Source organism: Acipenser ruthenus, chromosome 15 (genome assembly GCF_902713425.1).
Source record: "Acipenser ruthenus chromosome 15, fAciRut3.2 maternal haplotype, whole genome shotgun sequence".
Lineage (NCBI taxonomy): Eukaryota > Metazoa > Chordata > Actinopteri > Acipenseriformes > Acipenseridae > Acipenser > Acipenser ruthenus.
The window spans coordinates 28,683,311-28,697,436 of NC_081203.1; the positions used below are offsets into that span (position 1 = coordinate 28,683,311).

General features: G+C 35.6%; 2 protein-coding genes across 2 annotated transcripts; one reads left to right on the top strand and one right to left on the bottom strand.

Annotated features, from left to right (window-relative positions):
• Nucleotides 1-14: 14 nt before the first annotated feature.
• Nucleotides 15-7,253, top strand: LOC131697606 (epithelial cell adhesion molecule-like). Its single transcript, XM_058987735.1, has 9 exons — nucleotides 15-515; nucleotides 1,964-2,134; nucleotides 2,850-3,093; nucleotides 3,559-3,630; nucleotides 3,842-3,905; nucleotides 4,641-4,739; nucleotides 5,363-5,545; nucleotides 6,030-6,089; nucleotides 6,278-7,253. Exons 1-9 carry the CDS (start codon nucleotides 443-445, stop codon nucleotides 6,335-6,337), a joined length of 1,026 nt encoding a protein of 341 aa, XP_058843718.1. The 5' UTR covers nucleotides 15-442; the 3' UTR covers nucleotides 6,338-7,253.
• A 274-nt stretch (nucleotides 7,254-7,527) lies between these two features.
• On the bottom strand, nucleotides 7,528-13,218 carry LOC117421865 (26S proteasome regulatory subunit 4). The gene is made up of 11 exons (XM_034036315.3): nucleotides 13,135-13,218; nucleotides 12,124-12,177; nucleotides 11,722-11,818; nucleotides 11,336-11,460; nucleotides 10,961-11,146; nucleotides 10,641-10,769; nucleotides 10,264-10,360; nucleotides 9,947-10,136; nucleotides 9,473-9,624; nucleotides 9,078-9,232; nucleotides 7,528-7,886 (listed from the first exon to the last, which is right to left on the bottom strand). The coding sequence occupies exons 1-11, from the start codon at nucleotides 13,135-13,137 to the stop codon at nucleotides 7,752-7,754; spliced, it is 1,323 nt and encodes a 440-aa protein (XP_033892206.1). The 5' UTR covers nucleotides 13,138-13,218; the 3' UTR covers nucleotides 7,528-7,751.
• Between the last annotated feature and the right edge of the window lie 908 nt (nucleotides 13,219-14,126).

Here is a 14,126-nt window from a genome sequence, read left to right on the forward strand (position 1 = left end):
CAGTACCAGAGACAATGACTGCCTTGGTGTCCACCTGGAATAGACTCTCATAACATGCCAAGAGAGGGCCAAACTTTCACAAGCAGAAATTTAACACCGGCTTGTAAAGACATGTTTTTTTTCATGCTTGTACTCAGTTACCTTGCAGCTTTTACTTTTCTGTGTTTACCTGTTGCTGGGAAGGCAAGTAATTAGAGGTCAGTACAAATCACTAAAGCTATTTCAAGCGGTACATAGCCCCAAGGCTTGAGGTATTTTAGCATCAAGCACCCTGTGTGAATAATTCAACTTAAGATATAATGACAAACTAAAGTGTTAATTGACCAGAGCTGACTGGTTTAAGATAACCTACTGCAGAGTCTGAAGGTGAGTCTTTCTGAAGAGTGGGGACTCTCTTTTCTAATTAGTAGCGCTGGATTTAGTAAAAAGAAACCCTGCAGAGATGAAGCTGAAAACAATCTGTATTATTTCTGTGTTGATCTTTCAAAGTACAGTTGCTGTGTCTGCAGTGCCAGGTGAGTCCGTCAAGAGTTGTGCATTGTTAAAACGTTACTGAATTTCATAAAATGTGTATGTGAAAGGACAGCTCTAGAATGTTTCCAGGATTAGAAATATAGGCCCAGTGCTGTTACATGCTGGTACATTTTTTCAAGAATTTTTTTTACTGATACTGTAATCAGATGTTTATGGTAATGCAATGCACTTTTGTGTTTTTTCTGATAGTTGTTGTATTTAACACAACTAGTAAATGATTGAGTAAAATGCACTGGAATATTTTCTGACATTTTCAGTTGATGTGGGAAAACTGAAATGAGTTTAACAGTTCATGAATGCTCTATTGAAATGCTTCTAGTTTGTCATAGCATTTGATAAGTTCCTGTTAGTATTACTTTTTTTTTCTTTTTTAAAATATTATTCCAGGTTATCAGATTCAGATATTCTAAAAATGTAAAGAAGAGATTGAAAGATAATTGCTTAAAGACAAATTCAAATGCAGGCTAAGGTGGAACTATTGTGCCAGTACTTGTGAGAAAGCATTCAATTTATTTTGCTCTCATTTTATTACTGTTACGTGGGCTAGTTTACAGATGCAGTGTTTGAAACACGCACCACTATCGTCCTCTCTTTAAATTGTATTAGAAACTTATGTTTCTACATGGATTGTTTGAGGAACATCAATTGCTCCATGCTTCCCAGTTAGTTCTTTTCAATAACAAACCTGAAACTGTCTTGAACCTGAATACAGTGGATAAAGTGCCATCTCTCGCAAGAATGTAGGCATTTGTATCCACTGTAATTAAACAAGAAATGCACTATAAAGGTTACAAGCGTGTGCTCTGTTAGCGTGATCTTTATTTATTTAACTAAAGCTGATCTAATTGAGCAATAATGTATTGCACAACTTGGGAAGTTGACTGTTTTTCTTTTCTGCTGTTTAAATATTATTTTTCAGAAAGAAAGAAAATGATTTGTATTTGGGGAGAGTTATCAGGGATGCTGAAGTTTCCAAGTGCTCCAGTTTTAGATCAACAAAAATCAATTTACTGTCTGTTGATGCAAAACATGGCGATGAGCTTGAAAGGCTTCTGACAAAAAGCAAAAAACGAAACAATTAGCTATTTGATACTAGAAAACCTAGGTCTCTGGTTACCATTAGCATTTACATTAAACAACATTGGGCAAATTGGAAATTTTTTACAACAAGTTTCTACAATTTGTAACAAATGATCAAAACCCCACACACACATCATTGTTTTATGAATACAGCATCTATAGTATATGCTACTGTACAAGTGCATCATGGGAAAGGCTCTTTAAAACGTAGCAGAATATGAGACCAAATGAAGCCGAGGCGTGGCGATATCCCACGACTTCACCACCCTGTCGTGCTATATTGCTTTAACGTCACTCAGTTCTAAAATACCCAGACCACAGGGAAATGTCTTGTGTTTTTATATTGCAGATGATGAATGCCCTGATGCCTTCCCGGCCCGTGAGAACTGTGAATTTGATGAAGTGTGCGAGGATGCCTTTTGTAAATATAATGAATATGTCACCTGTCACTTGAACAGGTGTGGGACCTGTGAGGCTGTTTTCCATGGCCACGATAATCACACTGTCAACTGCAACCAATGTATGTTCAATGCTCCGCTTGCCTCTGTTTTCTTCTGTTAGATACTAAAATGCAAATCTCTGTGGGTTTTCAGAACTGGTGTGCTTGTTGGATCATGAAAATAAACAAACTAAAATACATTATTTTACTATAGAAATGTACCTTATTAGATATCAACAATATCATTAAAATACTACTATAGCCAGCCAATCCAAGTCTGTTGAAAAAGTGTTTTAATGAAGATATTAAATTGCATTTTCAATTAAAAGAATAACTTGGAATTAAATAATACTTTTCTGTTCAATTGTAAATATTTACAACAGTGCAGAATATTGCAATATTACAGTATATGTATTTGTAAACACACATTGTAGTATACTCAACAGTACAGTTTTATTTTAGCTTTGGAGCATAACCCTCTCAGGTCTTATAAACCGGTGTGGTGTTATTTTGTGGTACATGTAAAAAAGTGGTACACTGTACGCCTGGGCATGTGCACGTGATTTTACCTCAGAAAACTGATGAGTAACAAATTGGGTTTTCTAAAATTGTAAACATATATCATTTTGCAGGTGAACTGCAGTCTGTCTTGTTCGCAGTGATTTGTGCAGTATCATTCTCCACTGAGCGTACCATTTTCTGGTATTAAACAGATATTCTGACAATGTACCACTTTCTGGCCCTACACCTGTACTAATCCCCAGCCATCTGGCTGTTGGTATATAAATTCCTCTAGTGACGCCAAAATGCAGGCTGATGCACCTGGAGATGCTTCACAAGAGTAAGCATGGGGGCAGTCCTCACGGGGGTCGGCTGGATATGGACAGTGTGTACGACCCGGAGTGTGAGAGGAACGGCACCTTCAGAGCCAAGCAGTGCGACGACGACTCCAATCTGTGCTGGTGTGTGGACAGCGCTGGGGTCAGGGTCACTGACAAGACTGGAGACGACCCCAAATGCGATCGACTAGTACGTGTTCAGTAAGTAAGGACATACATTAAATGTATTGTTACAGCCTTGGAGGTCACATGACCATTTTAGATAGTGGTGCTATTGCCCACGTAAAGATGGCACTGGACCAGTGTCCAAAAATAAGGTTGTTTCCCCATCTTAATTTTAGTTTTGGGTATTCTTTCCCAGACATGTAAGTTTACTGTTGTTGCATATTAAAAAACAGACACTGTATGTTTTTGTATGAATGGTATAAACCATTTAACCACCTGTAGTGGTTTGTAATGGTGCTTTTTGCTATGCTGTGATTCTTGTTAGAATTGAATGGTCTGGATTAGTATTATTGTTAGGCATTCTAATGTTGTGCTAACCCACAACGTGTTGCAGTATGCAATGGTAGTTTGTCCAGCATTTCATCTTTATAAGACAAACCAAATACAGGTGATCTATTATGAAAGCAAAACATTTATAAATGCAATTTTCTAAATCCACAGCCTCATCGAGATTTTTTTTACCTTCAAAGTTGAGTTTACGTTTTACACTGGTACAGAAGAGGAGGTACGAAGGTAGGTAAAAGTTATTTTTTTGTAATTTATGACCTCAAAGATATAGCGCTCAAACGCCTAGCATAGAATAGAATATTTCCTTTTTCACTTTATGGTTAGTCACCAGATGTAAGAGAGTAAGAATCTGTACCTTCAAAAGGGATTTTAAATTCATTTATTATTTTGGATTATCAATAAATACTAATTGTTGTTTTATCTGTTTTTGTTTCAGGAAACTGGCCATTAAACTGGTCAAAGAATACACATTAAAGGCAACCCAAATTCTAGAAATAAGTGTAGGTACAGTATACTGTATGTCCATGTTCAATATATATAAAAAAGCAGATCATTTTATATTCATGGCATACATTCTGATATTTCAATAAGTTTATCTTGCTCAAACTGTAGAAATGCCAATGTGAGTATTTTCATGTTAGACAGGAGAGAGTGTGCTGGCAAACACACTAACCATGGCGGAAATCCCAGTGTGTCATTTCTAGCACCCCAATGTTAATCTCACTGTAAACACCGACATGGAAAGCTCCATACACTAGTGAGAAATTATTTTTGAATAAATTACAAACCTAACAAAGATAAGTAACAATTTATGATTTTTCTTAAATTACATTTTTTGCTCAATGTTATACTTTCACATTTTGTTATCGTAATCAAGATGTTAGGGATATTGTAGTTACAGCCTCTCCCTGGATAGTAACAATGAAGAAACTCAAATGCATCCCAGGGCACACAGAATCATTACAGGATTGCGAATCCCCCTGTGTGAACCTCACACTGGCCTTTGTGTGTGAGCAGATGGTTCTATACCACAATGCGCAGGGTCTGCTGGTTTGATTTTATAATACATTTTTACTGTCAGCCTTCTTTTGAAAACTTGTGTGTGCCTCCTGAGAATTATTGGCAATTATTGGTAATTGTTTTTCTTGCAAGAGCCGATTTCTGTGAAGCTTGTGTTTTGATTAGGGCTGTGTGACTTTATTGATTTATAATTCTGTTGTTCCTGATGGCTGCAGATTCAAGAGCTGTCCCATGAGGTGTCAATCAGACTGAGTGAGAACGGCACCAAAGATCCTGTAGATGTAGCTACAGTGGCCTACTACATTGAGAGAGATGTAGGTATCACTAATGGATGGATTAAGTAATAATACAGGATCACTGAATTATCATTAACATATTTCTATGTTACCTAAGAAACGTACTTGATGTTATAGTGCAACTTGATAGTGCATGGACCTGCAGTAGCTAAGCCAGAGGAAACAGTTACTGTACCATACTTTATCACTGATATCAAGCTGGAGTAAACTAAAGCTTCACATTGTTGAAACATAGCGCCCTATTAACAAAACTTTACGGGGCTGTTTTAAGAAATGTCTGTTTTTGTTTTGCCCTTTTCAAATGTTTTAGAGGGGGTTAGTTCATTCTCAAAGCACAGTTTAACCTAAGATAATGTTTATAAACATATAAAAACCTTAAGGTACTGATTAGGAATAATGTCTACTCATTGCTCCTTTATGTGAAAGTGTTTATCTAGTGGTGTCAAACAGCTCTTATGTTACTTCTGATTTTCACCACTAGATGGACACACCTACTAATGCCTTCATCAGCATGCAGTTCAGTCTCCATGCATGTGCTTCGTCTTTCAGAGTCTACCAGCAGTGGTGCCCAGTGCCAATTGTGTGGTGGCAAGGTTGAGCCCATCGGATTAAAACGATATGCAACCATCTTTTGCTTTCAGCTGAAGAAGAGCAAATTCTCCCTTGAAGTTGATGGCAGGAGCCTGGAAGTTGAGCGTGATTCAATCAAACTCCTGTTCTTTGACAACGAGCCCCCACGCATCAACATGAAGACCATCTCCCCAGGGTTTGCTGCCATCATCATAGTCATTGCCTTGGCTATTCTGACAGGAATTGCAGTCTTTGTGAGTAATTAACAGTTTATACTCATCGCAGTGAGACAGGAGCACTGGGCTGTGTACTGTTTTAATGGGCATGACTTTTGGTTTGAGAAATAGGATCGTGTCAGATGCCTAACCTAGAATAGAATGTGATTTTCCTCTTTCTCTGTATGGTTAGTCTCCAGATGTTAAAGTGTAGATAGAGGTCAGAAGTACATGGACACTGCATTGTGTGGTAGTATGTACAGTTTCTACTTGATCAACCCTGCAGAATAAAATGACATAAATGAAAACATTAGTTCAAATAAACAATCCTTTCATCAGATTACAGGATGGAGTTCGTTTCTGATAAATACGTATTCAGTGTTATCAGCAGGGGTCACCCCAAACACATACTTTGAAAACATACTGTATATTTCTGCTATCATCCTCATCAAGTTTTAGCAGTTTATTCCAAGAGTGTTTAATTACCCACTGCCTTTTATTTATATTTATATATTATTCGTAGGTTGTGGTGAGAAGGAGAGCAGAACAAGAGAAACAGAGGATGCAATTTGAAGTCATTGAGGTAGGAATTGCTGACAGATATGAGATCTGGTTTGTGAACTGTGTTGCATGTCACCACAATGTTCCTCTCAAATGGTACCTCCAAAGTCAAGACAGGTTAAACCATTATCACTCAGAAACTTTTGACAAGACCATAACATAGACATAATAATTGTCAGAAACTAATTTGCTAGTTTTTTTTTCTTTCAGGGCCAGGGGCTTGACGATTATCACCTTGCTCAGAGGGAGACAATGGGCTACTACTACTAAAGAGTCACTTTAATCTATTTCATAGGCTGATATCCAGATTGTACAGAGCTGAGGCTGCAAACTGAGTTCTTCGCAATGCTATGCTGTTATTAAATGTAGAATTATTTGTACTTGAGGATTTTAAGAATGTTTAACAATATCTGATGATGCCCAGGCATCCAAAACTGGTTGTTACAGTTTATGAAATGTCTTTATATAATTAATGATTAGAATGTTTAAAATTATCTGTATAGGTATAAATATCAACAGTGCTGGTTTTGTGTGAATAGGGTTTTGTCTAGCACACTAATAAAAAAAAAAAATAGGTTCTTTATAAGATTTTCTTTCTTTTTAAAAGTATATATTAATTAGTGTATTTAGAATTTTCAAACACACCAATCAGATAGGCTACTCTGCAGTATTCCAGGTTTTGATGATGCAGGGTTATTCACAATGATCATGTCAGAAGGGGGCACCACAAACATAGACTTTACAAGGGGGTGGATTCCAAATAAACTTCCCTTCAGAATACAAAGACACGAGATCATGCATACCTGATGCTTAGTACTTTGACAGATCACATTCACAATATATGGAGCAACTTTAAATGTTGTTACACTTCAAAGCCGGTTTTCGGTTGCATCATTTTTATTGGGCGCAAATTGCATTATACTAGGTGCTCCAAGCAACGCTGACATTGCACAGGTACAGTGGTTTCAACAAGATTGTGTTTGGACATATATTACCAGATGCATTGTTAATGCTATGACTGGTAGTATTAGCAGCACAAATCTATAAATTCAATTTTCTAAAGCTAATGTGATGATTGCTACATTTTGTTTATTCCAACAAATGTTATGCATTTCAGAATGCATATAAATGCTAATACTGTATCTGTTTAGATGGCTGGTAATTATAAAATAAAATCTAGGTAAAAACAATGATTTATGTGTTATATTCACAAAATAAAATGCTTGTTAGAATCAAAGACGTTCTAACCTACCTACAGTATAAATAAGTCATCTTGTTTTTAATTTAATAGAGTCGAACCACTACCAGTTTCAAGCTAATATACTATTTATACTACAAACTAAACTAGTTCTTGTAAAAGTTCTCCAATTCATACAAATCATGAAGAGTTTAGGACAAGATTATTTTTTTTGTGAAACACTGTTGATAAGTAAATATTTAAACATAAAAGCTGACAAATGTTATTTCTGAAATGAAATATTTTATTGTCAAATAAGATGTTTTACAATTACTTAAAACCCTGCCCCAGCAAGAACATCACAATTCATGCATACATTGAGTTTTATCAAAATCTCCTTGGTCATACAGACAACAGTGCTTTCTTTAATATACAGCGGTTTACATCCTTATGCAAAGAGTATACTGTCAATACTATGAAGAGAAATGTAAAGGTTTATTCCTTAAATTAAAGATAGAGTCCCTCTGGTGTGCCCTCCTGTTTCTTGTAAAGAACATTTTCTTTGGACTTTTTAAAGTCTTCATTTGTCACTTTCATTCTGCGTTCTCGTAATGCCATCAATCCACCTTCTGTGCAAATAGCCTGAAACAAAAAAGTCATAACATAAGCAATACAATTATTTATTTATATTTTATATATATATATATATATATATATATATATATATATATATATATATATATAATTAGTGTTGGGACAAACACAGGATTTTTGTGTTCGGATATTCACTCAATTTAAATATTCGTTCAGATATTCAATCATTTTCAAAAAGCAATAAAAGCCATCATATTGCACAGAACACAGGCAGAGACAGCATAGCAGCAGGGGCAGGGGGGCGTGGCCCCTCTGTGTGCCTTTAATTTACAGCAAGATGTTACACGTTAAGTAAAAAAAGTAAAGAATACATTGTGTAGGCCTTACTTTACCCCAGTGAATTAACTAGAAAACAAAAGGATGCCAAATAGCAGTTCAAGTTAAATGTTGTTTTGTTTATACCCGAAATAAATAGTACATAAAAATTGATACCACATTTAAAAAAAAAAAATTTCATTCCTTGGCATAGCCATTTCTTCACAGTAAACAGTGGTCACAGACAAGTTTTCATAAAGTAATAACTTGAGGTTTACTTGGGCCTTTTTGTAGCTGAACAAGCAAATGAAAACTGAAATGTAACTTTAAAACACTTCAAATAAAACAAATGTGGAAATGACATTGTAAAACCAAAGGGGAAAAAAACTCACTGTTTATAAAAGTTCTCGTTTATTACATTCCCCATAACAGAAAATCATAACCAAAAATATATAATATATACAATCTACATAAAAATCACTACACAACATTTCCAGCAAGTTTAGCACTGTTTAAGCAAAGCATTTCAGAATGACGTGCTTGCTTTTTTTCTGTCCCATGAGATTCGGACTCGCTCTAAAGCAGCACAACACTTTTTTGACACAGGTGGCTTTCCATAGAGATCACTATGCGTTTTCACACGCATAATCTGGTTTGTTTACTTTTTGCTGTCTAAAACATTTAAATAGAGGCTCAAGAGCTGCTGTGTATGCCCGTCTTTATTCTATGTAGATGAGCTTACATGTTATTTACCAGATCGCTCCACCTCATAGGGCAGATGTAGTAGCCATTATACTAGATATTGTGATTAACAAAGGCCACCACATTATTTATCAACATATTTTCTTTTTAGAAACATTTAAAAACTTGCTCTAGTTCAATCTATGACAAAAACAATACTCTGGAGATTTTTAATTTTACTACCTTTATGTCTGCCCCAGAAAGATCATCTTTTGCCAAAATTAAGTCATCCAAGTTTACATCGTCAGCCAGCGTCATTCTGCTTGTGTGGATCTGAAAGATTCGCTTCTTGGTCTTTTCGTCAGGCAATGGGAACTCAATTTTACGGTCAATTCTTCCTACAATGACAGGGTTAAATACAGGAGATTGTAACACCCACACCCAGGCACAAGTATAATATTCATTGTATGAAACGGAAAGGTTCAACAACTCAAATTTAACATCAGAAATGTACTAGTTGGTATTCTTAAAACATTTGGGGTTATCTTTAAAATACAGATATAGTTTTAATAAGGATGTAGTAACATTACACAGGTTTACATAAACTGGAACTGCATCTATGTTTTCCTGTTATGTACCTGGCCTGATAAGGGCTGGGTCTAGAGTTTCTATCCTGTTTGTTGCCATGATGACCTTGACATCTCCGCGAGAATCAAAACCATCCAGCTGGTTGAGCAGCTCCAACATTGTACGCTGAATCTCTCGCTCACCCCCAGAATTTGAGTCGTATCTGAAAACAAAAAGAAACATTAATAGTTATGTCAACCTCATGTTTCAGAAAAAAAATGCTGGTTTATTTAGGGAATGTCAGTTATTGAGTGGTTTATATTATGATTAGGGCTTTTGTTTTTCGATTTTTATTCATTTCATTTTCGGTGCTTATTTTTTAGCTATTCGAGTTCTATGTAAATCGATTGGAAAGTAAATGGTAAAGAATCCTATTGTACCTGCTATCTTATTATTTAGTAATGTCTGTACCCTCAATCATACAATATTGTTTAATTATCCAATACAAAGTTTGAGCTGAAAAACAGGTCACAACCAATGCTTACCTCTTTGTACCAATGGCATCGATTTCATCAATAAATACAATAGAAGGAGCGTGCTCCTCTGCCACTCTGAACAGCTCGCGGACAAGTTTTGGACCATCACCCAGGTACTTCTGAATTAACTCAGACCCAACCACTCGAAGAAAAGTAGCTGATGTCTGATTCGCAACAGCTTTGGCTAACAGAGTTTTGCCTTTTGAAAAAATAAAAGTATGTAATTAGCCTCAACACCCAAGTTCTACCAAATTGAAGAAATAAAAAAAAAAAAAAAAAAAAAAAAAAAAAATAGAGGATAAGTGATAACTATTTTAATTTCTTACCTGTACCAGGAGCCCCATATAAAATAACTCCTTTAGGAGGCTTGATACCCATCTCTTCATAATATTCTGGATGGGTAAGTGGAAGTTCAACAGATTCCTGCAAGAGATAAAATACAGTAATCAAACATCTATTCAACGTGTACCAAGGCTGCAAATGCAAATTAACAAATTAAAAGTAATCAGTATCAGGAATAGTTCACCATGAACCTCCAGCGTGTGCAAAAGAATGTCCTAACCAACTCTTATCTGTACATGTATAAAAGTGCGACATAAGGACAGATGTATGTATGCTTCCACTGTATCTTTGTCATTGTCGTCGCCCCCCTCCCCCCTGAAAAAAAAGAGTACCCTATATGTAAGATATACATTGTCCTTACTTTGATTTCTTGAATCTGGTTATCAAGCCCTCCAATATCTGCATATGTCTCCTGAGGGGCCTTTTCAACCTTCATGACAGTGACCAAAGGATCGGTGTCGTCCATCAAAACTCCTATGACAGCATGAACCTAGCAAACAAGCATATGTGTCAAGTGGGATCAGAAACATCTACCATTTTTAACATGACAGGTTATATTCTGTTTCATCAGCAGTATTAGAAAAAAATCCCTGTGACAAGCTTATGTCAATAAAATGAAATACCAATTATGTATGCCAATTTAAAATAATGAGTTATCAAATATTGCATTAATGTTATTACCTTGTGGTTAAGTAGGACAGAGCAACCAGGCTCCAGCAGATCCTTGTCTACGAATGATAGAATACTGACATAGTGCTCTGAACCCACAGATGTGGAGACTATGGCATGGTTGTCATCAATGATCTCCTCCAGAGTACCCACAGACATTGGGGTTCCTCGCAGATCATCTACCTTTGATCTCTCTTCCTGTTCAAACAAAAAATATGAATATTTTACTGGACAACACATGTAATGGTACATGACTGAATAATAGAAAACAACCATGTACAAACTGTAAAGACACTGTCTCAAATTGTGATAGACAGATATACTGGTACAAGTATAGAAGTTATCCACTGTAACACCATTCCATTCCACTTGTTTAAACTGAAATACCTCTTGCTTCTCTTCTAGGGGTTTCATCTGCTCTTGATTTCGGATAAATTCTTCTTCCATTAGCAAGTAATCTTTAATTCGCTCCAATTTAAGAAGCTTCAGTCTGCACTGAGTGTGAGGGGTCACTATGACAAACAAAGGACAATCATTAACCATCTGTAAAAAAATAAACTTTACATTTTCTTTATCTTTTACCTTTTTAGAGCGTGTCCAGACATGCTAGAAAACAAATCTTGAGACTCTTGTCATGATATGCATTTCTTAAAAGTACTCGCATTGAAGTAGGCTACTGTATATGCATTACAGTACCTATTTTTTCAAAAACTATACTTCGATAAAAATATATATTTTTTTTATATATATATATATATATATATATTCAATACCCAAGGGTAACTTGCTAGCCGCATCTGGTCCCTTTGATTTCTTCTTCCTTTTGCCAACTCTGGTTGGAATTGGTGGTTCATATTTCTTCTTCTTGTCCTTTAGATTAAAATATTTGTGTTAGTCAAATTGGTTTCTACAGATTACTTCATAATTTTCTTTACTAGCATGAGGTGTACAATACACAGGGAAGCTCAAGTTGTTTAAATTGTTCTTGGGTTATATTTTTCTGGCTTTTCAGTATTGCCGAAGCAAACAGAATACATTATATATTTTATTGCAATCAATTGTATGCTGCTTAATTAATTGTTATTTAAAAAAAAAAAAAAAATCTACAAGATATTATAAAAAGTGAATATAATTTCAGATATCAGTTTAAATGTCAAAAGACAAAAATTATTCACCTTATCATCCTTCTTGCCACCACCAGGTCCATGTCCCCCACTCTGGCTTTGACCCTAAAAAAATGCATTTTAACAATGAAAAGGGAGAATTTAATATTCAATTAAAGGCAATTCTGAATTTAAATCTTGAACTTTGGTTTCCCAGTATAGATTTGAGTCTTCTACACACGTAGTATCAGAATCAAATGCAAAATATGCCACAATGCACAGACAAGGATTTGAAAGGTAGCATAGTGATGTACAGAATGAAAAACAACACCTCCGTCAGGACTTACAAAATTCGATCACAGGTTAAAGCGGTATACTTGTACCTTAACAACGCATGGTTGTGTTGACAGTAATTTTCCAATGTTTTATCAGACCATGCGAATGATTCCAGTGATTGAACAAATTAAACGAATAAGTTGCCTTTAACAGAAGGTAAACCACAACTTTTACAACACCGTTTAGAAGAAAATAAAATACAAGTACAATTTCTTTATTAAAAAATAAAAATAAGTCAGTCAGTCAAAAATCAATAGACATTGTGTTAATCAGTATAAAGAAATGCGAATAGACAATGTTGGCACTGATGTCTAAAAAAATCCACTGGTGACAACCTTTATTTACATTTTATTTACTCCGGCCCTCTCTTTGTTTTTGTTCCAGAAACAGTACGTCACGGACATAATGTGTCTCTTATTTATATATACCAGATATCGTGAGTTACAAAGAGAATAATACGATATCTTACTTCAAAATAGCATCCCCCAAGCTACCAAAAATATCCGTATAAATTGTTAAATTGAAGTACAGTACAACACCGGTAACAACGGTGAGGGTTGGAATGATTAGACAAATCTGAGACACAGCCATTTGGTTAGAAAAGCGCAATTATTTTAATATTCTAGTTAGTCTCAATAAAGCCCGTGAAATAAACAGAGTAAACACTACATACCAAGTGTTCAACTGTTATTTTATTTCTAAACTAAAAAAGAAAATCTTCCTAGATATCAGAATTTGCTCACTCACCATCGTTCAACGAAGCAGACGGTCTCTCAGGAAGTACGTCACTCTACGGCAAAGCAGTCAGGGACAAACTAAACCACAACAGGGTGAACTGTGAGATTTTTCAAAACGCGAACTCAAAATAGTTTTGAAACCTAATACATTGACATAGATTAAGAAACAAATGTGCTCCAAATAATAGATTTAAAATCTAGTGGTAACATTTCAGGAACACAAAAAAGACCAAGATAGGTAGAAAATAATGTTCACTATTTAGAACAGGTGACATCGGTGATAAACACGATGAAGCAAGGTTTCGTGCTTGAGCTAATAATGTCATGCTCAAAGTCAAAGCTTATTGATGTGAAATATTACCTCGTTTTGGTAAAGGTTTTGTTGTATGTCACAAGGTTTTCACTAGCCCTCTCTGTATTATTCTGTTTCCATATCAGCGACTGAGGGAAATGCAAATTAAAAACCTCACAGATGCCAATAAATTCAATCATGCTGAGCTAGCTGAAGAGGGTGCTTGTCTGTTTATTTTGAACCCACTTTCATTCTTCTGGGAAAAGTCAATTATATTCTGAAATGTTCTCTACATTTAGCTGAATACACAAACAAACCTGAATCACATTACAAACAGATAGATGCAGGTGTATTTCAACATCAGAGATGGATCATTTTTTCTTCTACTCCACTGAAAAGGTTACCTATTTGAGGGCAGGGCTCGAGCATCTCCGTGAAGAGTTGCATGAGAAAGCAGTGCTTTTAGAACAGGTGTCATTAATTAATTTGTGCCATCTAAGCTGTGCTGACCTCCATAGAAAATGATGGGAGAGCAGTGTCTGGTTGTTGTATAATAATGCTTAATCACATTCACAAATATCAATATGCAAAACCTTAACTAAAGCGTGTCGCGTTAATCTGCTTGTATCACTGCATTTATTGCATCCCTATTAACAAGATGAGTCAATATGGTTGCCTGGGTGGGTACAAAAAGATACCACAAATGTCCT